This window comes from Sinocyclocheilus grahami, unplaced genomic scaffold, assembly GCF_001515645.1.
Source record: "Sinocyclocheilus grahami isolate Dianchi unplaced genomic scaffold, SAMN03320097.WGS_v1.1 scaffold96.1, whole genome shotgun sequence".
Taxonomy (NCBI): Eukaryota; Metazoa; Chordata; class Actinopteri; order Cypriniformes; family Cyprinidae; genus Sinocyclocheilus; species Sinocyclocheilus grahami.
Window position 1 is genome coordinate 1,845,625 of NW_015505275.1, and position 27,998 is coordinate 1,873,622.

A 27,998-nucleotide genomic window follows, 5' to 3' on the forward strand; every position below is an offset into this window, starting at 1 on the left:
CCTCAGCGACCAGCACGGATCAGCTCCAGGCATGATGAAGCAGATATCGTCCTCTTTTGGAAGGCCAAACAAAGTAGTTTCGCTTTCACAACTAATCACACAGTGCCTTCACGATATGGCGGCAGCAACAATACTACAGCGAGAATAAAAGTTATGCCTTCTTTCTTTGCGTGAACATTTGGGCGGCGTTATGCAAATCTTCCCACATCGTGGGTATGTGGGGGTGTGTTAGAACGAGCCGTTTTAGGAGGGTGTGGCTGACTCTTAAATTTATAAAGAATATCTCTTTGGATTTGAGACTTTAGTCTTTGCAACTTTACAGATCTTCTTTATGCACCAAGAGCTTGTAACACTCCAAAGAGAAAGGAAAATTGAAATAGTATCATATGACCCCTTTAAGAGATAATTATTTGGATTTATTTATTTTTTACGTTTTGAGTTTTGAGTTTTTTTTTTACATAAATGGTTGCTGGCATATGTTTTATAACCATCAAGTTTTTTCACATCATTTACATGAGCTTGTGAGTCTGATTAAAGACAATTCATGCATTTTTACAGCCATTTTTGTACTTCTAACACTTGGTACAGGTTGGTAAAAAGATTTTGTTCAACTGTTGCTAAAATTGGAGGCTCTCTGGTCGTAGTAAGGTTAGACCACAGGAGCCAAACGATCGTTCAGAGCTACTCTCAACAAGCAGGATGTGGTCACGTGTACTCTCTATCTTAATTTCTCTCACTGTCTGTGCTATTTCTGATCTATAAATCTGTTTTTCTGCTTGCAGGCGCTGCAGAAGTTGGAAACTAAGGTAACGAAGAGCAGAGATGAAGGAATGAGACCAGAAAACAAAAGCAAAAACAGATACAAGAACATCCTTCCCTGTGAGAAATGAATCTGGTCACAATACAGTATTTCTTTGAAAAATATATAAATGAAATATATTTAATAGTGATAAGTTGCATACATTCTGACAGTTTTTATAATAAATATTAAAATTTCTTATTTTTTCAGTTGATGACACGAGGGTTACCCTGCAAAACGCAGATCCTAATGTTGTCGGCTCTGATTACATCAATGCCAACTACATTGTAGTACGTCCACAACATAAATCACACCATAATCATAAATCTCTCAAATTCTTTTGTTAAACCCTCTCTGTTCCCTCCTCCTCTCTCTTTCTATATGTCTGTGTTCACAGAACAAATTAATGGATATTAATTACCAGAAAGTTTACATTGCTTGTCAAGGCTGCCTCGCAACAACTGTAAACGATTTCTGGCAAATGGTATGGCAAGAAAAGTCACGAGTAATCGTCATGACAACAAGAGAGGTTGAGAAAGGACGGGTTAGTAATAGTTAACATTCTTCCCATTTATAATTCATTGTTTTTTATTTAGTGTTATTATCTTTTATTATTATTAAATGCACTTACTATTATAGCCTTGCAGTCAAAAACGTAGAAAATGTCTCGACTGCAAATGCAACATTTCAAGGTCTAACAATATACAGTTCCTTTTCTTGTTACATGCGCCCTCTGCAGAATAAGTGCGTGCCATACTGGCCTACTACTGAAGGAGAGTCAAAGGAAGCAGGCAGATATGTGGTGACGTTACTGAGTGAGAAGGATGCCGCTGATTATAAGGTCAGAGTGATGGAGCTCACAGCACCACACCGGGTAAGAAAACAGTCTTTTCAATACCTTTGTGCAAACATTCACACTAGCACACACCACATTTCTGCATACAGCACTTGCGGCCCAGATTCTGTCCCTATATCTCATTCTCTTTCAATGCACTTTATACCTTTGCCTTGACAAAACAGTATCATGAGAACACAGTATTGTGTCTTTAAAATGTGGCCTTTCTGTTATTAACAAACACAGTTTCATTATACAGTAGTTAGATCAAAAGTCAAAAAGTGAGGATTTTGACAGATTTTAGAACTATAAATAAATAAATAAAGTAAAATTAAGACGCGTGCCTTAAAATACTAAAACATTTTTGGACATTTATATTTATTTTTCAAATGCGTTTTTTGATGGAGTTTTTCATGAACACGTGCCTTTTGTACAAAAAACTATGTTCATTTTAATTACATCTTTTCACTAAGATCATTATGCTGGCTGTAGTATTTTTTTTTTATTAAAAATATAAGTAAAATGTTTCTTAAATCAGAAATCTCTTTACTTTTCTGATTTCAGAAAGAGCCAGCTCGCACCATTTGGCACTACCAATATTTGAGCTGGCCGGATCATGGCGTGCCACAAGAGCCTGGTGGAGTGCTTAGCTTTCTGGAGCAGGTCAACGTCAAACAGCACGAACTGTCTTCAACTGGACCTATGATCATCCACTGCAGGTACTTACTCACAACAGAGCCTCTTATAGCTTATTCTACCACTTGGGGGCTTCATGAGCACAAAACATTCTATTTCATGCTATTTCAGATGTCCATAAAATATACATCTGAATATTCTTGACATTTTATAGGCAGCATTGAACACTGATGCTGGTTTAAATGCCACTTATTTTGCGTTTCTCACAAAACATTTTTGTGGTGAACTGGTTAGATTAACACATTGATTTTTAATGAAATCCGAGAGCTTTCTGACCCTGCGTAGACCACAACGCAACTGACATGTTCAAGGCCCAGAAAGGCAGTAAGGACATCATTAAAATAGTCCATGGGACATCAGTGGTTCAACCGTAATGTTATAAAGCTTCGGGAATATTTTTTTGTGGGCAAAGAATGTACTCTCATGAACAAGCGACAAAGACTGACACGGAAGAGAAGAAGTTGTTGAATAAAGTTGTAATTTTTGTTTTCTTTGCGCACAAAAAGTATTCTCGTAGCTTCATAACATTACGGTTGAACCACTGATGTCAACAATGTCCTTACTATCTTTCTGGGCCTTGAACATGGTAGTTGCATTGCTGTCTATGCAGGGTCAGAAAGCTCTCAGATTTCATCAATATCTTAATTTATCTTAATTTGGGTTTCAAAGATGAACAAAGGGTTTATGGGTTTGGAATGACATGAGAGTGAGTAATTAATTACAGAATTTTTGGGTGAACTATCCCTATATGCAGTTTTTAGTTAGTTTAATGTCAAGAATATTCAGATGTGTATATATAAATAAGAGAACAGTGTAGTACATTTCATATCTTGGCATGAAATGTAATACACGCTGGCGGTCTTAGGCAGTAGTCACACCACTTAGCATTTCGTAATCACAGTACATGCTTGAACTTTTCATGATCTCATACTCCTCACTATAATCCTTTAAATTAATAGTTTGTTTACTCTTTAGTATTAACATGTGCTGTGGGAAATTCAGTGTCTCATGACCTCTGCAAGCTTGAAGAGATATCTTCAGTTATTTGATGATTAATGTGTTTTGGCAGTGCTGGTATTGGGCGAACAGGAACCATTGTGGTAATCGACATGCTTATAGATAACATTGATGCTAAAGGTGAGTTTATATCACTCTGTGTTGAGGTTTTTGAGGTTTTCTTACTTTTACTATGAAAAAAAAATCTGCTTTAAAAAGTAAACAGCCTGGTGTCTGGTTCAGTCTCTAGCTGAAGCAAGATATTAGCCATTGTCCTCTTTTAGAAAAGCACTTAAAACCTCTTGGGATTGTCCTGGTAATACCTTCATGGTACCATTCTTTGGCAACATCACATGAAAGGCCATAGGTTTGATTCTCAGAGAACTGATGAACTCATTCCACAAATACATTGAATGCAGTAAAAGTGTCTGCTAATTGCATAAACATAAATTCTCAACTCAGTGGAAAAATTTGTGTATTTAGGTAGTTTTTACTCAGACCTCTGGAATCCTGTGAAATCTAGTTTTTAATTAATCCCAGCTCTTAATGAGAGGTTTACAAGTGTATTTAAGCTCAAAAACATTCTAGAAAGGGTCACTACTGTTTCAATTTTTATCTTTATCTAGAAACATTAATGAACGTTACCATAGCAAAACTCATTTTAGATCAGGACATGAAAAATCACACATCAGAGACTCATTATAGTTGATCATTTTTATTACGATTTAGGGTTAATGCAGTGCAATCCCGTTGATTAAAGCATTATAACCTGTGAATGTCCTCAGGCTTTCTGGAACTTACAATATGTTAGGGCTAACATGCTTCCCTTCTAAATGGTCCAGATATTTTTACACAAATCAATATAGTTAGTCTTATAATCTTATAATTTCACATGAACACCTCTGGGTGGTACTTCTTTCTAGATCCTGGATCAAACATGATCGCAGTTTTCGCAAATGATTCTAAATATGTTGTCTTTGTCAGGTCTGGACTGTGACATCGACATCCAGAAGTGTATTCAGATGGTTAGAGACCAGCGGTCTGGCATGGTGCAAACCGAAGCACAGTACAAGTTCATCTACTTGGCTGTGCTACAGTATATAGAGTCGACGAAGGTCACACGAAGGGCTGTCATGGTAAGAACATGGCTGAGGATCATGGTGAGAGGTTTTTGAAATGCAATAAAGGGAATAAAAGGAAATTAAGCCAGTATTTGGTTTGGGGTCAGTAATATACAGTATTTAAAATAATTAATACTGATATTTAGCACAAAAAAAAAAGTAAATACATCTCTATAAAGTTACAAAAGCTATCTCTTTCAAGTAAATGCTGTTCTTTTGAACTTTCTATTTATCAAAGGATCCTGGAAGAAAAATGTATCACAGTTTCCACAAAAATATTAAGCAGCTCAATTGATTTCAGCATTGATAAGAAATGAGTCTTGAGCACCAAATCAGCATAATTTGAATGATTTCTGAAGGATCATGTGACACTGAAGGCTGGAGTAACAGCTGTTGAAAATTCAGCTTTGCCATCACAGGAATAAATTACATTTTAAAATATATTAGCCTCCTGAGACCCGGAAAAAAACCATTTTGTGAATTTAGTATTTTTTCATGTCATTACATTGTTTAGAGCATAGGAATTTAAAAATATATATATTTTGAAAAATGATATTTTATTCATGTTATGCTATGTCCTCTGTAGAGGACAACTGGACTCAATTAAAAATAAATAAATAAATAAAATTTTATTGGCATAGGCAAAAACTATTTATTTTTATAGGTTTCAGGATAAAACATTTTTTAGGTTTCAGGATTTTTTTCATACCAAACTTTGTATAAAGATGATTCTCAACTATGTTATGAAAGATATAACAGACTGATTTGATATACCATTTTTCTTTATGCAGTATGTGTATAAAATGGCCATAAATGGGATTTGCCTTTATATACAATGCATCTATAAACTGTATCTAATTTGCATATTAATGTGTTCTTGGGGCAATATGTAATGAAAAGATAAGTGTAATATTGGGAGTAATAATTGGCAAGATTTTCATAGTATCTAATATTTCATAGGAATATTGAAATAAAATTTCTTCTCGCAAAATGCGTAATAAACATGCTTTTAGTCTTGGTGTCCTCTACAGAGGACATGTATGAAATCAACATCCTGTTTCGTAACAGAAAGTCACATTTTGATTTGAAACCCCATAACATTTTCCTGAGATGTTAATTTATGACAGTTAAAAAATTAGTCAGATTAAATGATCATTACAAAATATGATCATATTGCCATAAGTGTTACATTTGATCACTAATTTAATGTCAGCCATTTTTGAAGACCAAGGAGAGGGAGTGGTCATGGTGAAACTTCCAAACATTTAGTGAGCATAAGCACCTCTTTTGAAAATATTAAACAACTTAAAATGACCCCAAACTTTTCAACAGTAACCCTCAAAACGGTTCCCATGCAATATCTTATCAAAGTCAACACTGTAAAAAAAGGAAGATAAGACTGATATCTCCCATCTGTTGTACTTAGTATTGCTATTGATTTTTTAAAATCTTTCTGTTACAGGAAACAGAAACCGAATATGGAAACCTCTCAATTCAGTCTAAACACCAGAAGGCCAGTCGCAAAGCCTCTGCAAAGTAAGTAGACTTCTGCTTGTAGTGCATCCCCAAATACTCCCACAACCATCCAGAAACATTCCTCTTACGTCCCCTTATCTTCCTCAAACCGATGACCAGTTTTGTAGGCGGTTCAAAGATCTCTCAGGCACACAGCCATCTGCTTACACAATCTTTTTGGAAGCCTTAGAACCATTGTGCAATGTCCAATTGAAAGAGAAAGAGTTGAACTAATCATTGGCTTACTGGACGATCTTTGGCAAGCCTCTCTCTCTCACGTTTTTGTGGTTTGGGTCAGTTAATAGCTCAAGCTGCTGACAAAACAAAATGTTGTAGACTGCAAATAAAATGAGAACTTATTAAAACAACTAAGTATAATCATACCAACTTCTGCATAATGAAGTCTATCGGCATTTAAATCCAAGCATTGCAGTGGACTTCTCATTCACTCCTTTGTTTCTCTAAAAGTTGGGATGGTTATGATGACTGCTATAAGTTAGTGACTAATCAGTTATACTGATTTCCCCCCCCTTTTTTCAGAAAAAATGAAGACGTTTATGAGAATCTGGGAGCAAAGGGAAAGAAAGATGTCAAAAAACAGAAATCGGAGGATAAGAAGAGTGGATCTGTCAGGAAACGATAAAAATAGAAAAGAAAGAAAGAAGATGAAATTTAATTTTGCTTCATGATTGTACAGCTTATTTTAAAATAAGAAAACTGAGCCACGGTTTTTACAGAGATGCCAAACTATTTGACCTTATCAAACAACTCTTGCTATGTTTTTGTCTGTGTGTATTAGTTAATTTTTTTATATTTAGTAAAAATTTGTTAAGTAAATTCACCAAGCAGTAATTGATATAAATCATCCACTCGTTCTCGGTTTTAATAAAAGTCATGTCCAAAGACTGTCATCCCTGGCCATTATGTTTATCTGCTGTAATAAAATGAAGGCGTGTTTGCATAGAATGTTTAATTTTCCGGGATGTTATTGTAACAGTGAGGCCGAATGGAAAGGTTGATGTCCTGCAGAGATGATACGCACAAACTCTGGCCTGATGCCAGAGAGAGAGGGACCTGACTCATTCATATTCTTTACATCAGAGAGCTGTAGACATCAGGGTCAAATGTGGCCCTTGATCAGTGAACCCCATACAGGGCTGACCTCATTTAACTCAGAGGCACAGCGGGAAAAACATTAGGGGAAATGAATGAACTTTACAGAGTGCCACATGAGCAACAGAACAAAGTGTGTCAGAGAAAAAGAGTGTGAGAGAGCATGGTTTGATTTTGAGGTACAAACGTAAATTGTGAATTTTATGATTGGGTTTAAAAATATTTTGTTTTCAGTATTACCCAACTTCTATCAAACTGAGAGGAAATTATTGAAGAATAAATGTTATTCGTAGAATAAAATATTAGAAATATTATTGTTAATATTATAATTGATCCTATAATTGATAAACAAAAATGTAATGACAATATTATTATTAAAAATATAATAATAATAATTTATTATCACTGAGATACAATTATAATTTTTATAATTTGAATTCGTTTTTATTTTTTACTTTCAGCTTTTATTTAAAGTTTAGGCCAAGTCGTGTTTCGTAAAATTTTTTATTAAGTTTTTTTTTTAAATACATCTATATTGCATTAGTTTTTTATTTCAGTTTTCATTTGAGATTTTTCACTACATCGAATTAAACTAAACACTTTCTGCAGACATATAGTTGCATATTTAATAAGATGACGCCTAATTTGCATATTTTAAAGGGGTAAATTCTCAATAACGTTTGACAGAACCGCAGGGACACGTCCACCTGTAGCACCTCCCCTTGATGCCTGCAAAGCAGTCCCAAAATCAGGGAGGATTTGGTCTTTGCTCTGTTCAGAGTTGAGCTGGTTTGGGAGGAGTCGTAGCCGCTTTTGGGAGGACAAGAGGACAGAGGACAAAGCGGAGCTAGGTCTTGGAGCATTGTGTAACGCAACATCACGGAATAAATTCCCGGAAACACTGACCAGACCACGGATTCTGCTCGGTGTCTTCACTTCGCGTGCTGTTAGTAGGAAACGGCGTCAATCGCTATAATTTAACCAAATGAACTAGCGTACAATACGATAGTGCTGCCTAGAGACACGGATAGAGATCAGGCAGATAACCAGAGGGAAAAGCAAGCCCACCGTGGCAGAGATCACACACAGTGTAGTTGGATTCGTGTCAAGCAAAAAACAAACTGAGAAAATGTCCAAACCTAATTATGCTGGCATATACAACATGGTTTCCCAGGAAAATTTTGAAGAATATCTCGCGGCTTTGGGTAAGCAACAATACATTAGATATATTTTTATTTTATTTCTTTTTTCTCAGTTTGGCAGTGTTAAGAGCTTATGATCAACTGTCATAGTATATAAAGAGTCTATTCAAAACGAACCACAGTGACTCACTTTGATTGTTGACCTTGATGTTCCTCTTCCACCTGTCTTCAAATCTCTGTGAACATGAGGATGATGCAGCCTACATCTGAATCTGGGTTAGTGTAATAAAATCCAATCATATTCTTGCCTGATTTATCAATAACATAGAATAATAGGGGATTGCTATTATAAATTGAGTTACATTTCTATAAATATGTGTTTGCATATATATATTTTATTTCTAAATTTTTCAATGTATTTATATTTTTATTTATCTATGGCAATTATAAAAAGTGTGAGAAAAGAGACAGACCAAAATGAAAAGAGTAGGTGAAAGAAGAGATGAAGAGGAGGAGGGGGATTAAATGAGTGATGGGCCTTTTGTGGGCTAGTTTAAATAGAAACCATTCTTTTTGGGTTACACGTTGCTACCATTCAAAAGTTTGAAGTAAGATTTTTTTGTTGTTGAAAGATTGATACTTTTAATCAGCAATGATGTATTAAATGGATCAAAAGTGACATTAAAGACATTTGTATGAAGGATTTGTATTTTAAATAAATGCTGTTCTTTTGTACTTTCCATGCAAAGAATCCTGAGAAAATGTATCATAGTTTCCACAAATATATTAATAGTTTTCAACATCGATAATAATTAGAGAAGTTTTTCGAGCAACAATCAGCATATTAGAATGATTTCTGAAGGATCGTGTGACACTGACACTGGCTGCTGGAAATTTAGATTTGCCATCAAAGAAATAAAATACATGTTTAAATGTATTTAAATAGAAAATCATTATTTTAAATTGTAATAATATTTTACTATAGTACTGTTATTTCACTTTGATCAATTAAATTCAGGCTTTGTAAGGATTCTTTCAAAATCATTAAAAATCTTTTCATTTTAGTTCTTTTCATTTATAGAAAGAGTACTTTCATTTTAGGAATGGTTTCAATGGACCAACTTGTGGTGAAAGAAGAGATGAAGAGGAGGAGGGGGATTAAATGAGTGATGGGCCTTTTGTGGGCTAGTTTAAATAGAAACCATTCTTTTTGGGTTACACGTTGCTACCATTCAAAAGTTTGAAGTAAGATTTTTTTTTTGTTGAAAGATTGATACTTTTAATCAGCAATGATGTATTAAATGGATCAAAAGTGACATTAAAGACATTTGTATGAAGGATTTGTATTAATAAATAAATGCTGTTCTTTTGTACTTTCCATGCAAAGAATCCTGAGAAAATGTATCATAGTTTCCACAAATATATTAATAGTTTTCAACATCGATAATAATTAGAGAAGTTTTTCGAGCAACAATCAGCATATTAGAATGATTTCTGAAGGATCGTGTGACACTGACACTGGCTGCTGGAAATTTAGATTTGCCATCAAAGAAATAAAATACATGTTTAAATGTATTTAAATAGAAAATCATTATTTTAAATTGTAATAATATTTTACTATAGTACTGTTATTTCACTTTGATCAATTAAATTCAGGCTTTGTAAGGATTCTTTCTAAATCATTAAAAATCTTTTCATTTTAGTTCTTTTCATTTATAGAAAGAGTACTTTCATTTTAGGAATGGTTTCAATGGACCAACTTGGTGTTCAAGGCTTTATTCAGAAGCACAGTGGTGCTGGGACCTTCTCTGAATGTCTTTGGTTCTTGGATTAATCGAATCTTTAGCAACTGGGCTACTACTATGGATCTCTCACAATGTCCTTCATCCTTTTTTCTTCTGTCACGTCTCTCTTTCTCTCTCTGCAGGAGATGAGGGTTCAGGGTGTCACTGCCAAGCAAGTCTTTAAGAAGGCTGAGTGAGGATGGAGAGAAGAGAGGGAGAAATAGAGGGGCCATTTGCTGGGGGTTTTTGAGCTCAGATTTTTTTCCTAGAGCTCAGGGTTCAGAAAGAGGCCATATCACAACAGTGATTTGGCTCTAATAGTGTTTAAATGGAGACTACAAAAATATTGACACTTCCTATAAAACTGTATCCGCGTTTAAAGCACCGTTTCCACTTCATGGCTGCAGTCAAACCAAAATGCAAAGTTCAAATGAGATCACGACAATAGAGCCCTGTTGCCCTCTGAACATTCAGGAATGGTACTTTAATATATGGATTCATGGCACCCTAATATTGTATTATGCAGATATGTTTACAGTAAGCAAAAGTAAAAAGTAATGATTAAATGAGCCAGTAGTTTAGCTGGTCAAGTACAACTTCGAATTCTTCATTGCTAAATTACATTTAATGTCCAGTGTCCTGCTATTAGATTGGCAAGTATTAGAAATAATGGATTTGATAAATCTGTGTGATAGGGTTTTGATTAATTGCAATAGACAAACTAAAAATGTCTAAAAATGCTGAAACACATGTGGTCTGAAATATGTCATGTAGTTTTATTTGTCCACTCTAGAATATAACCATGTTTAAATGTATTTAAATAGAAAATCATATTATTTTAAATTGTAATAATATTTTACTATAGTACTGTTATTTCACTTTGATCAATTAAATTCAGGCTTTGTAAGGATTCTTTCTAAATCATTAAAAATCTTTTCATTTTAGTTCTTTTCATTTATAGAAAGAGTACTTTCATTTTAGGAATGGTTTCAATGGACCAACTTGGTGTTCAAGGCTTTATTCAGAAGCACAGTGGTGCTGGGACCTTCTCTGAATGTCTTTGGTTCTTGGATTAATCGAATCTTTTAGCAACTGGGCTACTACTATGGATCTCTCACAATGTCCTTCATCCTTTTTTCTTCTGTCACATCTCTCTTTCTCTCTCTGCAGGAGATGAGGGTTCAGGGTGTCACTGCCAAGCAAGTCTTTAAGAAGGCTGAGTGAGGATGGAGAGAAGAGAGGGAGAAATAGAGGGGCCATTTGCTGGGGGTTTTTGAGCTCAGATTTTTTTCCTAGAGCTCAGGGTTCAGAAAGAGGCCATATCACAACAGTGATTTGGCTCTAATAGTGTTTAAATGGAGACTACAAAAATATTGACACTTCCTATAAAACTGTATCCGCGTTTAAAGCACCGTTTCCACTTCATGGCTGCAGTCAAACCAAAATGCAAAGTTCAAATGAGATCACGACAATAGAGCCCTGTTGCCCTCTGAACATTCAGGAATGGTACTTTAATATATGGATTCATGGCACCCTAATATTGTATTATGCAGATATGTTTACAGTAAGCAAAAGTAAAAAGTAATGATTAAATGAGCCAGTAGTTTAGCTGGTCAAGTACAACTTCGAATTCTTCATTGCTAAATTACATTTAATGTCCAGTGTCCTGCTATTAGATTGGCAAGTATTAGAAATAATGGATTTGATAAATCTGTGTGATAGGGTTTTGATTAATTGCAATAGACAAACTAAAAATGTCTAAAAATGCTGAAACACATGTGGTCTGAAATATGTCATGTAGTTTTATTTGTCCACTCTAGAATATAACCATTTATATTACCATAAAATCCTGTTTGTATGAATGTATTTCTTATACTAATACTGATGCTAATTGCAATACTAATAACAATACACACAACTCTATCTATCTATACAACCGTTCAAAGTGTGGGCTCATTTAAGATTTTGTTACATTAATAATTGTATTTAGTAAGTGTGCATTATATTGATAAAAAGTGACAGTAAAGATATTTATAATGTTAAACTATCTATTCATCAAAAAATCCTGATCATGGTTTTCACAATATATAATAAAAATCACAACAGTTTTTTAACATTGATAATAATAATAAAAAAATGTTTCTTGAGCACCAAATCAACATATAAGAATAATTTCCTAAGAATCATGTGACACTGAAGACTGGACTAATGGCAGCTGAAAAATCAGCTTTGGAATCACAGGGATACATTACATCTTAAAATGTGTTCAAATAGAAATGTTACTTTAAATTGTAATTATATTTCTCCATTTTTAAACAAATAAATTCAGCCTAGGTGAGCACAAAGACTTCTTTCCAGAACATTAACAAAAAAAAATATATTTTTTAACGTTATTATATGAAGCCTTGATCCATTTCAACAAAACTGAAAAATTAAACACCTTCCTCTTTGCAATTTCCTCATTTGACCTCTAAGGGACGATAATGGACTGGGAAACGTAATATTTTGCTAGATCAGTAAAGAAAAGTCTCCGGTGTCAGTTGTGACATCTTCTGGTAAGACCTGGTATGACAAAATGACAGTCTTCACCCTTTTGCTTTTATACACAGTCAAGGGATTATTCAAATACCAATTGTTTATTGAAATGAAATGAAACATCTGGAAAAAGCAACTTAAATAAAGATTACTACAAGAGAGCACATAATGTGTAACTGCAGTATCTGTTTATGTTTTCATACATATAGGTTTTGTAAAATGTGTATTCAATAATTTTTTTCTATAAAAAAATAAAATCTAGTTATTTACACATTCTTCCAGAACAGAAGTAAAGCTTCTACGCTGGTAGATAAAACCACTCTATACTGTAGATAATTGTCAGGTTAATAGGATGTTTGTGAGCCAAGGTTAATCGTTCCATTCAGACTCCTGCGGCTCCGACTGATAGTTCGAGTGATACGTGATGCTGTCTGTATATCCATTTGCGGCAGCTGAAGGCCTGTATTTCTCTGACACTGTCAGTGTTGGCAAAAATCCATCACACTGTATGCTGCTGTCCATGTTTGGGTACTTTTCAACTGAGGAAAAAGAAAATAGAAAATTATCAATCGGTGATTGGCTAAACGTCTCAATAAGCTGTGTCCTTTTTGAACTAAAAATATTTTAAACTTTTTAATAATATGAATAATGTTCACGTATATTCAGAAGTAATGTCTGCTGACAATTCAGCATTGCCATCATAGGAATAAATTACATTTTAAAATATAATCAAATAGAAAATTCATTTAAAATTTCACAATTTTACTGTTTACTGTATTTTAAATCAAATGATTGGTCTTTCTTTCTTGGTTTCTGTTTCAAAAGCATTAAAAACTCTTTAAGTATTAAAAATGTGTAGGTGTAAACAGTTTCTTGTAAATGCATTTTTTGAGATTAGACCAGAAAAGCTGATTTCTGTACAAACCGTAACTTCTACCTGTTGTCACGATATGACTGGTTTTACAACAGTGTGCGATTCAGACCCATGTTTGGCAGAGACATCAGAGACTTTATCGCCTGCGGCAAATTAAGTGCAGGAGGAAAGTGTGGGAGGCCAAAACAGCTAAACCTATTTGGTTAATTCAATTGGCATGCAATGAAAGACAACATGTATGTGGTTTGTACCCTTCGTCTGCGAGTTGATAAGATCAGAAGAGGTCAAAGGAAACTTCGTAATGATCTACACAGTGACGCAAAGCCAGAGTTGAAGTCATCACAAAATACGGTAACGCTTATTTCGAAACTCTCCTGACTCTATTTAATGTGTACTGTGGGAATGTTTGGTGAGATTCTAGAATGCTGTGTAAAGTTATCTGATAGATTTCCAGGTCACAGCTTTAGAAATTTTAGAGATGCTTTAAGAAGCAACATTGACTGAATTGAATCAACATTGAGCTGAATAGCGACGCTACTGTTTTTATTTGAGCTGAATTGAACTTGTTTCATAATTGATGAACTTTACACAGTTATTGAATTGGACTGAATCAAAACTGAACTGACTGGAGCTGAGAAATAAACCTGGCCTACATTTACACATATATAGTCAAACATTTTACCTAAATGTGTGAGCAGGGTTGGGGAAAGTTACTTTTAAAAGTAATGCATTACAATATTGCGTTACTCCATAAAAAAGTAACTAATTACGTTACTTAGTTACTTTTTATGGAAAGTAATGCGTTACGTTACTTTTGCATTACTTTTTAAATCTGGACAGGGCTTGCTTGTTTGATTTTAAAATAAAAAAGTTATATTTTTGCCAAAAGTGAAATGAATAAGCCTCAGGCTGAAGGGAAAGTAAATTTACGTCTGTACAGCAGAATGCAGAAGAAGAAATTTCAATACTCTTCAGCAATAAAAAAAACACACAAATGTTTGTCTAGAGTCATTTTTGCTTATTAGTATGGTTGAACTGGATCATCGAAGGTCAGAAGCAAAGACATTGGTTAATAGAATGGGATTAAATACATAAAGGATATTTGTGTTGTTTAACATTTAATTATTGCAGGTTTGCGTCATATTCTGAGTTGCATAATTTTTATTCATTTTGAGGAATACTGAATCTGTGATTTTTTTTGTGTGTGAGTGAGATGAATTAATTATTTATGAGATGAGTGAGTTATTTTAGAATTACAGTAACAGCTTCTGATTTCTCTCAACATGGGGACAGGAGAGCTGTCAATCAATAAATTGAAAAAAAAAAAAAAAAGTAACTTGCGTTACTTATTTGAAAAAGTAACTCAGATATTCTCTTGTAAATTAAAAAGTAATGCGTTACTTTACTAGTTACTTGAAAAAAGTAATCTGATTACGTAACTTGCGTTACTTGTAATATATTACCCCAAACACTGCATGTGAGTTGCTGATGTTCTGCATGCTTCTCCACATCACAGTCTGCAGGGTATTTCAGGATGTCTGGAGGAAGCACTGGCGAGACGTGGCTTAAAGAAATCTCTGAGAACACAAAATGTCAGTTATGACTCATAAATACAATTACATTTCCTGTATGTTTGATATTTTTTAATGTTCTTTAGATTTGCATTTACCACATACATTTGAATTATTTATTTGATAATTACTTTGTTCTTAATGTAGAAAATTCCACAAAGGTTTATGTGAGAGAGATGGACGTCATTTACAGTAGTCTGTATTTTACTTCCAGCAGTTTGTTCACCACACTGATACATGTCTGCGAGCTTGTATGTAGAACTGAAAGGATGTGGTTTACCAGCAACAGTTTAATCTTAAGCATCTTGTGCACTAAGCAGTAAGCTATTGACAAAGCCTACAGCATAGCACTTTGTGTAAATCCTCACTGATGCTGGAAATCAGTGACAGCAGCAGATGTATTATCTTACATATCAAAACATTTCAGAGCAGTTTATCCCTCAGTGACCTGCATTAGACATTGTATATGTGGGAATACATATGCATATGCATCTATGTTAGTAGTATTAGTGACAGAGTTTGGGTTTGGTTTCCCATCATTTAAACATGCGGTACTGCTAAATGACCCTTTTATGTACGTCAGTGCAAAATTCTGCTCACCCATCATCAAGGACAATTACAGTCAATCTAGAACCTACAGATCTGATATGAAGTCAGCTTGACTTATTTGACCACTGGGCAGAAATGCTTGTGACCAGTCTCTAAGAAAATGATTCAGTCTTATATCAATGTTTTCATATTTAATATTATATATCTATGTTGATGATTCCCGGATTTATTTTAAATCCTCTCGCTCTCTAAATATGTGCTGTCAAAATTGATTGTAAATGTAGAATACATATTCGGTGGGAAATGATTTATAAATCACGATCTCTTCGTGAAAATACATGCGTGCACATGTTTAGTGAGTGAGATGGGACCTAATATGTTACTTATATATTACACTTACCTAATCTTTTTGACTGGCGCTTGTTTCTCCAATAAATTATAAACAGGATCAGAAATATAATCACGGCAGTAATCACGATCCCTGCCCACAGACTAGCAGGTAACATCCAAGAACAAGCTGAAACAAAGGATAAATAGTGAGTTTACCCATTATCCAGGTCTGGTAAGAAGGATTTTTTCCAACTCATTTTACACACACATTGAACATGGTCACATTTCCTATAAAATAAGAGTTTTTCCAGTAGAGGTATAGAGACTTACATGCTTTAAATGGTCCACACGTAACATCTGATTGGCTGCTCCCAGGATCCTTCAGATGTCGACCCAAATCATCACAACTGTAAAATGACAAATGAGGCAAATGTTTTCAGAAGGGAAACGGTCATGTTTTATTTCTATCGAGCTAAGGAAAATTACATGGAAACTATTATGTATGGGTATAATATTAGTTTGTGTATGTGTGTATTGCTTTGTGTACATGTAGAAAAAAGGAAAGAAATATGTATGAGTATATCAGAGGGAGTTTGAGAAAGGAAGTGATACCCACCCACTTTCCTACACAGTGTACGTCTACACTTTTATTGAACGGAAGCAAATTAATGCAGTCTTATTTCGTGTAGGAGAATGACATAAAACCTGTAATGGTTATACATAAAAGCTGTGCATTCCTCCTCTGTCTTTTGTTTAAATCAGATAGTGGTAGATAAGAAAGGCCATTATAGGTCTAAAATGATGTACCTTGTAGAGGAAAAAGTTAAGCAGAAGTTTGGTTGTGTAACTTGGAAATAAATAAAGTGAGTCAGAAGCCTGTGATAGTTTTGCAAGAGATCATTTCTATTTAAAGGACTTTTTAGTCATGTATACACTGTGTGTGTGTGTGGGGGGGGGATTCTGTGAATTTGTGAGAAGTCAGTCTGTCACTCTGTCAATTGTGAAATTGCTACAGTATACTGTCAATGTACAACACTGACTCTCACCTTGTATAATTTTTGCAGCTGGAAACGTAGTCGTCCACATCGCTGTAGGTTCCCTCTGGGCAGGGACTGCACACAGTGTTTTTCTGGAACGTGTCTGCAACACAGCTTCAGTTATTCAGCAGTCCTTCTGCCACATATTCCACTCTAAACAGTCTATGGAAGTAGTTCAGACCATTGCAGATCTTCTAACAGGTATATCCATGCTTCAATGCAAACTCAACTGATTATTTTTTGACTTGTCAATCTAAAAGGCACTCAGGATTTTGTGGCAAAGTGTAGTGTTATGTTCACATGGTTCATGGCATGATTGAGTTAAGTTAGGTTCATTTTCCATGCCCATAGTCTTTTAACCAGCTTATGAAGACATATTGAAGGATATGTAGATGGATTAAAGAAAGTGTGTGGCAGTTTTGTTTTAAAATGTACTTTGCCAACAAGCCACTAAAAAAGACTACAACTATCAAAAGCATCTTTAGTTCAGGTGCTCGGTGAAATGAACAGTCATCTTAGTCTTTATGTAGCAACTCTCAGGTTTTTAAAAATGCCCAGTAATTTCAAAAGTCACGTTTGAGGTATGTAATATTTATGTACCAAACGTGAGAGTCTCTGCAAGTAGCACATAGCTTGTATTCTACTCATAAATCAAAAAACGCCATTCTAAAACCCATTGGAAATTCCAAAGGGACCCATGACAAATTAGCCTTTCGATTGGCCAACAAATTGACCTCATAATTATATATTATATCCAGTGGAAGGTTACTTATTTCTATTACTTTATTAAAGTAATGTACCTGAAAACATTTGATTACTTTTAATGTCTAACAAATGTTTTCAACTGTTAATCATTTTCAACCATTTAAACCAGGAATGGTTAACTTTACAGTAGTACTCAACACTGAAAACTGTCAGATTTTTTTCAAAATCCTTCATCACTTGAATTAAGATGATAATAATTTACTTTTGAAGCACAGCCACCACAAAATCCGGTTTTAGTGCCTCTTTTTACTTTGAGATCATTCTGAGGTTGAATACAGATTTAAAATCATAACAAGAAATATTTTAATAGCTATGATACTTTTTGAAATCCAATCTTTGCATAGCTATGACAGGAAACACTGGCATCTAACAATGCCTTGGAAAAATAGTTCATTAAAAAAAATAAAGCATATATATATATATAAACCCAAATAAAACAGTTAATATAACAAATAAAACAAAATAAAACAGTTATCGAACAAGCATGTGTCCTACTCTGTGTCCTAAACTCCTGAAACACTAGTGTCAATGCAAGAGCAGTCAATGCAATTTGGGAAAGAAATCAATTAAATCTGTGTGTGTGTGTGTGTGAGAAAATATTCAGATGTAACTCCCTTTGTAATCGTTAACAATTTCATAAGTAACTGTAATTTAATTACACATTTTTTCTCAGTAACTAACAGATTACAGTTACATTTATTTTGAAATTAAATTAAATAATGCCGATTATACGATATATTTATTTATAATAGTTTCATTTTTCACAGTATAACTGAGACTTAAATAAGTAGATATCTTTATATATCAATTTAAAATATTTCAAGGATTGTCATATTTGGTGGTAGACTAAGGCATCAAATATTTTGAAAACCAAATGTTGAGTACTTACGACGAAAGGCAACTCCTACCCCTGGAGGACACGTGGAGACCGGACTGCAGTTATCGCAGTGGGATTCGCTTGTGTGTGTACAGTAGTATCCCGGCTTACACCTGCACTGCGTGTTTTTGTCTTCCTCACACTCCTTTACCATCTCCATGTTGCTGGCTGTCACACACATACCCAAACTTTACTTGTTGAAAAAGACATTTGGAATTATTAGTAATATAAACCAGAGTGAGTGAATGTGAAATTACTGCTGGAGCACTCCCTGCAGGCTCGACACTGCCTCAGTTTGTTTTCCTGATCAATAAATGTACGCCGCGGGCAGGTATTACACACTGTACTCGATGTGGCATTGCAGCTGGCAAACATATATTTTCCTGAGAAAGAAAGAAAGCTCAGTTTTTGCACAAGACTCACAAGCACACAAAAAATGTAGCATTTATAATCTACGCTATATTGCCAAAAGTATTGGGACACACCCCCTTCTAATGAACAGGTTTGACTACTTTAGTAACTTTTAATGATCTTAATGTTTAAACATATAATGATATTCTAGGGAGTTGTGTGCTTCTAATGTTATACCAATAGTTTGAACAGGACCCTTTTCTATTCTAACATGCAATGCCTCTGTGTATAAAGCAAGGTTCAAAAAGAAATGATTGATTCAGTCAGTGTGGAAGAACTTGACCGGTCTGCAGAAAGCAAAGTCCTAATCTCAGCTGAACACCTCTGGTGTGACTTTAAATGCAGACCTCGAGCCAAAAACTTATCACCAACCACCAATGATTTGTACTTATGGGTACAGTCATTTTAGGCACTTCCAAAACTGTTGCAAAAGAGATGGAAATACCATTTTTAAATACATGAATTATGCGTCCATCTTTGTTGCCAAAGTTTTGGAAGTGCCTTTTTCTGTTCTAAACAAGGGGGTCCATATAGTGTATACAAGCCATTGGTGTTTGGTAATGAGTTTTTGGCTCAAGGTTTGCATTTATAGTCACACCAGAGTTGTTCAGCTGGCTTTCTGCAGACCGGTCAAGTTCTTCCACACTGACTGAATCAACTATGTCTTTTTGAACTTTGCCTTATACACAGAAGCATTGTCATGTTAGAATAGAAAAGGGTCCTGTCCAAACTGTTGCTATACAATTAGAAGCACACAATTCCCTAGAATATCATTAAACATCAAGATTTGTACTCATGGAAATTACTAAAGTAGTCAGACTTGTTCAATTAGGTGTCCCAATACTTATAGCAATATAGTGTACATATTTTTAAAAAAGCACACGAAAATATTCATTTGTAGTTGCTTGCATATGACTTAAAAAGACCTACACATTTTAGCCTACAGCCATATATATATATATATATATATACAAACACACAATAATTAAATGTAAAAATTTCTCTCTTTTTTTTTACTTTACAGTCAATTGTATGATAATTTGATAAGTGTCACAAAATTACCACAGAACGCAAGACAAATTGAATGTAAATTAACTTCAAATCATGTCGCTGTAAAACACTGCAGACAAGAAAAGTGTTTGTTTGCCCATAAATTTGTATTCAGTGTGGTTTGAAACAATGGCTTTCCTTGGCAAAAGCACAATAAAGCATTATTCAATATGTTTTCTAGAAGAAATAATGTAATACTTCTTTGGAACAAAATTAGGGTAAGTGATGACAGAATATTATTATATATATTATATATCTTTTTTAATTGTATGGATTTCATAGCAGTAGAAAAAAAACATCAAACCAAGTGATAACTGCAAACAAATGATACTTCTCAAATGATAATTTTTCATGCATGTACAGTATGAAGTCAGTTCTCCTCAAGTTCACACAGGTGTCCTACCAGAATAACCATAGGTGTAGTTCAGCACATTAACTATGAACATCCTCCGCTAAAGTCTGTATAGCAAGAAAGTGTTCAAATGCCTTTTGGCTTCATTTCAATTATATACAGTTTTAAAATTTAAAACATAAGCTCATTGTGAAATATTTTAATGGAAAGGTGCCCCTGAGCTATCTTTCATTAATTAAATGCTGGTTTGTACATATTAGGTAAGGTCTAAGGTCTAAGGTCAGATAAGGACTAATACATACATATTAGTCCACCTTATATGTCATTATTTCAAATTGATACAGAATGTCCTGTGTTATTTTATGCGTAAATTCCAGGAACCATCAAAGCTCAGTTGTTAGCAGGGTTACAGTACAGGATTTCCTGAGTACGCCAGAGTGGGCTGATTTCACGTTGATAAAAACAATGCGATGAGTAAAAAAATAATACCCTGTGCCTTACAGTCAATTGAATGGCAAGCTGTGTCTCTAAATTAGCACAAAACACAGGCGAATTGAATGTAAATTAACTTCAAATCATGTCGCTGTAAAAATAGCAGTAATAAAAAGCAGAGGATCGATCTTGATCGTTTATTCTCACACAGTGGTTTGTGAACTGCTTTCATAAAGCTGTTCAAAGTATTTTGACGAGCAATAAGTGAAACAAGCCTACATTAAACACTGTAATAGATTCTAATATAGCAAAAACAGCTAACATTCCCACTATATTATATATAAAAAAATTCTAACAGAAATGCATAACTTCCCATAACTTTTTAAATCAGCTGTTTTACAGTATCGATACAGTATAGAAATCCCACCTTTTGGACATGTGCTGCATTTCACATCTCCCATCTTGGCTACGTTCAGTGTTTTCTCGATTCGGTACTTTCAGTGTGAACAGTTTTGTGCAGTCATATGAAGTCTGTTGACTTGTACACCCCTTAACACCAATTATGGAAGTGATGTCTTGATCCGTTCACGCAAGTTACCAAGGAATTGATGATTATTCGGTCATGCTGACCCGAGCTATTGCGTCAGTTGTCTTCTTCTCTTTTCTTTCTTTCTGTTTGTCTGTCACGCTTGCTTGCTTTGTCTTTTTGTGGGGTGTCTCAGTTCATCCGCTGCAGGTAGGGGAATCATTTTTTTTCTTTCCTTTCTGTATCTTTTTACGTCACCCACTCTTTACCCCCTCTGTTACTCTTGTTCTGCCCTCTGCACTGGAAAGCCCCGCTACCTCTATCCACCCTCTGCACTTGAGCTTGCATTCTCTTTCCTTCCTTCCTGTTCGTGCAGTAATAAACCCCTGAGGCACACAGAGACAATGTCAACATGAGACCTCAGTTTATTGAGAAGTTATTGTGTGATTAGATTACAGTCAACATTACTCATGACATCCACTAAAACAGCTGTTTCAATTACTGCTAGACTGCCAAAGGTTCGAGATAATGAGGCAGTTCTCTGGGTTTTACACCAACTGTACAAGTGAGGAAGTGTATTGTGTTAGCAAAAGCTACTGCCGTGAAGTGTTTTATGCTTAAACGTTTAGTTTGTTTTAATAAGATTTCTGAATAATATTAGGCTATAACTCTTTCTAAATTCTTTCTGGATTGGGGCAGGAATGTTTGAGCAAAATGCATCTGCAAATATCTGTTGCTACCTGCTCTGAATCACACAGTGTGACCTAAATATCAGAAAAAAGTGAGGTCTGACTTCATTTTAATCTTTATTTATTTCCTTTCCTTTCTAGCTTGTACTTATTTGAACAAATGCCTGAAAGTTGGTATTATGAGCACTTCCTGTGTCTGTTTGCCTCTTTAAGAAGAATCACTTTATGTATTCCCCAATTGTAAGTCGCTTTGGATAAAAGCGTCTGCAAAATGACAATGTAAATGTAAAACCCACAGACAGCTTTGCGGAAGACAATACCATCACGGTGAGAATGTGTGTGCATTTGTTCCTACTCTTTTCCTCATTTGGTCAGAACTGTTAACAGTGTAGTTTCATATCTTTACTGTAATTTCTGATGCGAGTGCTGTGGGACACAGAACCTTCTGCATATCAGTATGTAATATTTTATTCTATAGTTTATGAAAAAAGGTCTTTCTTCACAATATTCATCTCCAACATATAGCTAAGATCAAATATGCTGTCGTTGGAACAGACTCTAAACAAAAACATACTGTGTACATTTAGGTGTTTTAATCATGCTTGTGATGTAAACAAACTCATCTAATCAGTCTCCCAAAGCATAGTCATAAGAACTAATGGTGTCATAAAGATCCACTATATTTGAATGATTATGTTATCTGAGGTATACATACTGTAGATCAGGGTTTTCAACCTTTTTGATGGCATGGAACCCCAAATAGGAACCCTTCAACTGTATATATATATATACACACACACATACACATACCTGTGTAAAATAGCATCTAGGCAATATTTACTTTTTAATAAGTTAACATTGAATAATTTTTCTACCCACAAGTTAGAAACATACAAACAATGGTTGTCAGAACAATAAAATAAATATGATTTAGCTCATGATTTTCAAAGAACATTTAGAAAGGAGATTAAAATTGTAATAATGTCAAATTCAATTATTTTATTTTAACACATCTTGTGTCCCCTTTCAAGTCCCTGGACCCCAGTTAAAAAAAAAAAAAGAGGCAAAACTTCAGGTTCGAAACAACAACAGAAGTGGGAATCATGGCCTACACTGTAATAGTGAACAATTTTACTTCCTTAGTTTTGTGTTAAATAAAGCTTTCTGTTTTACTTCCTTTGTCTGGTGACTTATAGCTTACTTAGCTCATTTGTAGGTAAATATATGAGAGTGAGTGATTGGTAATATAGCATAATTTGTGGAATTTATTGGCAATGGTCATGTAATGTAATTGGTAAATGTACTGTTGCATTAGAGAAAATATTAAATGTAATGTGTATGCACATCTACATATTTTCTAAAACTACACCACAGCAATCACAAATAGAACTAAACAGCTCTATACACCAATGTATTGTACATAGTATACTAGCAAACTGCTGTAAAATGACTTATCAGAATACAATGCAACATTTCATAATGACATTGTTTGACCTTTTTTGTGTGGTTATTACGGTAAATAGTTGGAAAACATCCAGAAAATACAGTGCAGATAACCTCGTCTTCCTCCGTGCCCCCATCTCTCTTCTTACCCTCTAAACCTGCTCTTGTCTCTCCCTCACCCTCTCTCCTTTTTCCATTTCATCTATATTTGACTCATTTTTTTTCTTCCTCTTTTATTTCTCCACCCCTCACTTTCTTCTCTTTTTCATTTCTGCCACCAGGCGGCGTACTGTCCGGTCAAAGTGCATCCATGGGTGTCAGCATTGTACTGCAGACAAATGTGTGTCTGGCTCATATGCGTGAGTTGTCAGTTAACTAAATAAGTGTTCGTATTAGTAAAGATGTTGACTTTTATTTATTTATTTATTTTAAATTGTGAACTCAAATTACAATGAAAAGTTCAATATACTTTTTTTGAACTGAATGAACTGAACATGAACTGAATATGCTTTAAATTAATTCAATTAATGTGAATATGATGTATATCCCCACAACAGTCTGTCTGGAGCAGTCACTACATGTTCCCCCTCCAGTTCACGTCAGTTCAAGGTGAACGCCCACTGACAAATGTTGGGAAACATTCAGTTTATGATGACTGTTTTTTAGGGGAAAAGAGGGCTGGACATGATGATGCACACAGAGCATGAAAGTGAAAGTGCAGAAGGAGAAAGCGGGCTGTGTTTTAACACTCATCATGATCGTTTTTTGGTATGAATTTATTTCTCTACATAGTATTTTTCCTCTAACAAAATGTTGCATGGATTATAAGTTTGAATGTTCTATCTATCTATCTATCTATCTATCTATCTATCTATCTATCTATCTATCTATCTATCTATCTATCTATCTATCTATCTATCTATCTATCTATCTATCTATCCATCCATCCACCCATTTATCCATCCATCTCTGCATGCTTCCTTTTCTTTGTCTATCCCTTTCTTTTCTACTTTACTAATTTTTTTCTAACTATTTTCTCTTGTTTTCTGTTATGTTTTTCCTGATTTTTCCTTTCCTGTCCAGTGTTAGTGTCCTTCTCTTTCCCGTGTGTGGGTCAGTGTCATTGGCTGGATGGGTGCAGTCACCTGGACATCCACAAGGGTATGATCCCCGTTCCAACCTTACTTGGAAAAAGTGTGCTCCAACTGGACACAACATCACACTCACTCTAATACATTTGGACCTAGAAGAAAGCTTTGAGTGTGAGGATGACGCCTTAAAGGTGTGTGTACAAAATGCAAATTGTATCTTTGTGCACTTAGAAGTGCAGTTTTATGTTAAAGGAATAGTTTACCCAAAATGAAAAGGCCATCCAAAATGTAGATGAGTTTGTTTCTTCATTGGAGCAGATAAGGAGAAATTTAGCATTACACCACTTTTTCACCTCTGCCCTGAATAGGTGCCATCAGAATGAGAGTTCAAAAACCTGATAAAAACATTGCAATAATCCACAAGTAATCGACACGAATCCAGCCCATCGATTAACATCTTGTGTTAAGGTGTTTTAATTTTACATTGTTGCTTCTGGCTAAAATACTCCATAATCCATAATATTGCTTCCCCTAGTGAAAATATCCACCCCCTGTTGTCCTCTCACATAAAAATCCACAGACTGTTTTGGACTGTTTTTGCTTGTAAATGGTGCTTGATGTGTGCATATTTCAGACCAGGTTCATTTTTCACTGGAGTAGGCAATATTATGGATGGGACTCATATTTTAGCTGAAAGCAATGGTTTGAAGTTAAAAACATCTTTATGGATTTGGTTATTACAAACACACAGCTTTTCGCTTCACAAGATGGAAGTTGTGCTGATTACTTGTGGACTATTGTGATGTTTTTAGCAGCTGTTTGGATTTTCATTCTGACGGCACCCATTGGTAAATAAGTGATGTAATGCTAAATTTCTCCAAATCTGTTCTGATGACATAACTAACTCTTATCTTAATAACTAACTATATCTTGGTATATATACTCGAACACTGAGAGACACACTGGATTTCGAGGCTTTTAGACCATACAGGGTGAGAAACATAATGAGTAATACATTGACTACAGGGCCGAAAGCAGTTGAGATTATTTGTGGGTCGCTGAGAGTGTTATCAGTTATTGCTGATCTGAGTTTTAACCTCAAATCTGTCTGACTTTTAGATCTTAATGAGTGTATGGACCCTGAAAATGAGTGCACCCAACTCTGCAATAATTACATTGGAGGTTATCGCTGTTTCTGCAGACCAGGTTACATCCTTGGCTCTGATAAGCACACCTGCCAAGGTAATGAATGAGATTTTGAGATATGTATTTTGGCTGTCATATTTAGCCAGTCGTTATTAAAAATATATATATATTTTTTATTATTACACATTTTACATAGCTACTTAGCAAGCAAATTAATACATAGACATGAAATATTAATTTGAAATAAAATAATTTCATAATTTAAAGATTAAAATGTGCTAAACAATCAGCATAGCAACAAGACTAAAGGGCCATTCACACCATAGACTATAACTATTAAGTTTTAATAATCATTGTAATTCTAAGAGAATAGGGAACTCCACAGAGAAACTATATTGTTGGAATCACTTTCAGAATTAATTTTTCCCAAGTGATGAATGATTAAAACATTGAAAGCCAAGCTGAATCCAAGAGCTTGAGCATTTAAAGTGCCCCTATTATGGGTTATGAAAAGTTAATATTTTGGTTTTGGGAGTCCCCAACAACAGGTTGACATGCATGCAAGGTCAAAAAACACTTTCATTGTCTGATAATATGCATTTATTTTTTACCTTACTTGCTCAACGACTCCCAAACGATTCGTTTAATGATTAATTTTTCCAAACCCCTCCTTTGCGTGATGCTAATCTGCGGTGATTGATCCGATTGGTCTCATTTCCATTTAATCTAGCCTGTAAAGCCTGATAAAGCAGCGTTTGTGAGTGCAGTGCTGCTTTGTGTACAGCGTTACTGGGGAAACCGCTATTTTTACCACTCCAAAGTCAGCTCCTAGTGGCAAAGAATGAATTAGCATTTTCATTCAGACCAACGAGAAAAGACCAACAAGTGGGCGGGCAATATGCTAATGTTTCATGTTGACATCAAGACAGCGTCTGACACGGTTTTGTTTTCTCTCTTTGTGTCAGTTAGCTGCAGTGAAGATCACACAGGCTCACAAGAAGGTGTGTTGATGTCACCTGAGTGGCCTGGGCCATACCCAGAAAACTCTGTGTGTTCTTACACTCTGGCCGTAGAAGAAGGTCTGCCAGCGTCTGACACGGTTTTGTTTTCTCTCTTTGTGTCAGTTAGCTGCAGTGAAGATCACGCAGGCTCACAAGAAGGTGTGTTGATGTCACCTGAGTGGCCTGGGCCATACCCAGAAAACTCTGTGTGTTCTTACACTCTTATCATCTCATAGATAATCATAAGAAGTTTTAATGTTGTCACGAATTCAGTCCATGGACTTCCGTTTATTCACCACCAGAGGTCTTTGGTGGGAAGCCAGCATTATTGAAGCAGATTCCCTGGCAGCTCTTTCATAGGGAAAGTCCCAGAGGTGGTGCAGCTTTAATCAATGATTAATGGGCTGTAACAGCAGCTCACGTAGTGGATGGATATGAAAAAACACCATGAATTGGTTAGGGGGAATAATTGATGGTAAAAGCCAAAATCCAGTCACTATGGAGACTGAAAAGATAATAATTCACCCAAATCATCAGCGAGTTGGTACTGGTTCTCCATCTAACTATGATTATGATATTGCACTCATCAAAATGACTAAAAGGGTGCCTATAGGCCCAAACATCAGGTCAGTGTGTCTACCAAACAAAACAGATGAACCTGTGGCAGAGGCCACAATCTCAGGTTTTGGAAGATATGAAAAAGGAATTAGTAGATATCTGCTTCATGCACCTGTCCAGATATATCCACTTGATGAATGTGATTCAGTGGGTTTGCCTGTCACTGATAACATGATCTGTGCTGGAGGAGACCAAGTAGACAGTTGTCAAGGAGACAGTGGAGGTCCTTTGTTTTCTCCTGTTCTGGGCTATGGGTCTCCAGACAACCCTTATCGTCTTACAGGCATTGTATCTTGGGGTCCTATTGGATGTGGGAATAAAAGCTTTAAGGGCTTCTATACTAAAGTTCAAAACTACCTGGATTGGATCAAGGAAACCATGGGAAAAAACTAACATCAAATCACAAAAATACACCAATTGTTAATTTTAATACACACCAATAAAGTTATTCACTGTTGTATATGTTTGATGTGTAGGTATCTGCTATTTCCATGAATAATTCAGAATTTTTAAACTTTTATATGAAGTTGTTTTATACTCCCCAATAAAATCATTTTCACAAGTAAAGGATTTCAGTCTCTTATTTCCTATTTTATTAAAAAAAAATTCTGGCAAGGCCTTTTTTGTCCAATGTTAGTAACATTAAACTAATTTCATGGGTAATCCAGCAGGTAAAGTGCTCATGGGCTGCCCAGCCTGC

At 35.1% G+C, this 27,998-nt stretch overlaps 2 protein-coding genes and 1 pseudogene across 10 annotated transcripts in view; 2 read left to right on the forward strand and 1 right to left on the reverse strand.

Moving 5' to 3' along the window:
* LOC107587794 (protein tyrosine phosphatase non-receptor type 6) overlaps positions 1-6,925 on the forward strand; it is a 23,713-nt gene extending 16,788 nt beyond the window's left edge. For 4 of the 5 annotated variants that reach the window (XM_016275716.1, XM_016275718.1, XM_016275717.1 and 1 more), the window contains 9 exons: positions 783-879; positions 1,010-1,089; positions 1,197-1,343; positions 1,539-1,673; positions 2,199-2,353; positions 3,400-3,467; positions 4,311-4,462; positions 5,910-5,983; positions 6,503-6,925. In XM_016275716.1, coding sequence (XP_016131202.1) covers positions 783-879; positions 1,010-1,089; positions 1,197-1,343; positions 1,539-1,673; positions 2,199-2,353; positions 3,400-3,467; positions 4,311-4,462; positions 5,910-5,983; positions 6,503-6,605 — 1,011 coding nt within the window. In that variant the 3' untranslated portion in view covers positions 6,606-6,925. Of the gene's footprint in view, positions 1-782; positions 880-1,009; positions 1,090-1,196; positions 1,344-1,538; positions 1,674-2,198; positions 2,354-3,399; positions 3,468-4,310; positions 4,463-5,909; positions 5,988-6,502 lie in introns of all 5 variants that reach the window. The other variant, XM_016275719.1, reaches the window with a different exon arrangement.
* A 5,250-nt stretch (positions 6,926-12,175) lies between these two features.
* Positions 12,176-21,723, reverse strand: LOC107587796 (tumor necrosis factor receptor superfamily member 5-like). 5 transcript variants are annotated; one of them, XR_001609512.1, is made up of 11 exons: positions 21,212-21,723; positions 18,797-18,922; positions 18,552-18,707; positions 16,907-17,000; positions 16,191-16,267; positions 15,931-16,047; positions 14,888-14,987; positions 14,093-14,100; positions 13,662-13,716; positions 13,462-13,553; positions 12,997-13,075 (listed from the first exon to the last, which is right to left on the reverse strand). XR_001609512.1 is itself a non-coding variant. In XM_016275722.1 (9 exons), the coding sequence occupies exons 1-9, from the start codon at positions 21,243-21,245 to the stop codon at positions 12,906-12,908; spliced, it is 882 nt and encodes a 293-aa protein (XP_016131208.1). In that variant the 5' UTR covers positions 21,246-21,720; the 3' UTR covers positions 12,176-12,905. The 5 variants fall into 5 exon arrangements, 2 of the variants coding, with proteins under 2 accessions (XP_016131208.1, XP_016131207.1); XR_001609510.1 differs by having other exon boundaries at positions 13,462-13,716; XR_001609511.1 differs by having other exon boundaries at positions 13,003-13,075; positions 13,474-13,716.
* Positions 21,724-26,688: 4,965 nt separating this feature from the next.
* LOC107587865 (complement C1s subcomponent-like) lies at positions 26,689-27,743 on the forward strand (annotated as a pseudogene).
* Positions 27,744-27,998: the final 255 nt, after the last annotated feature.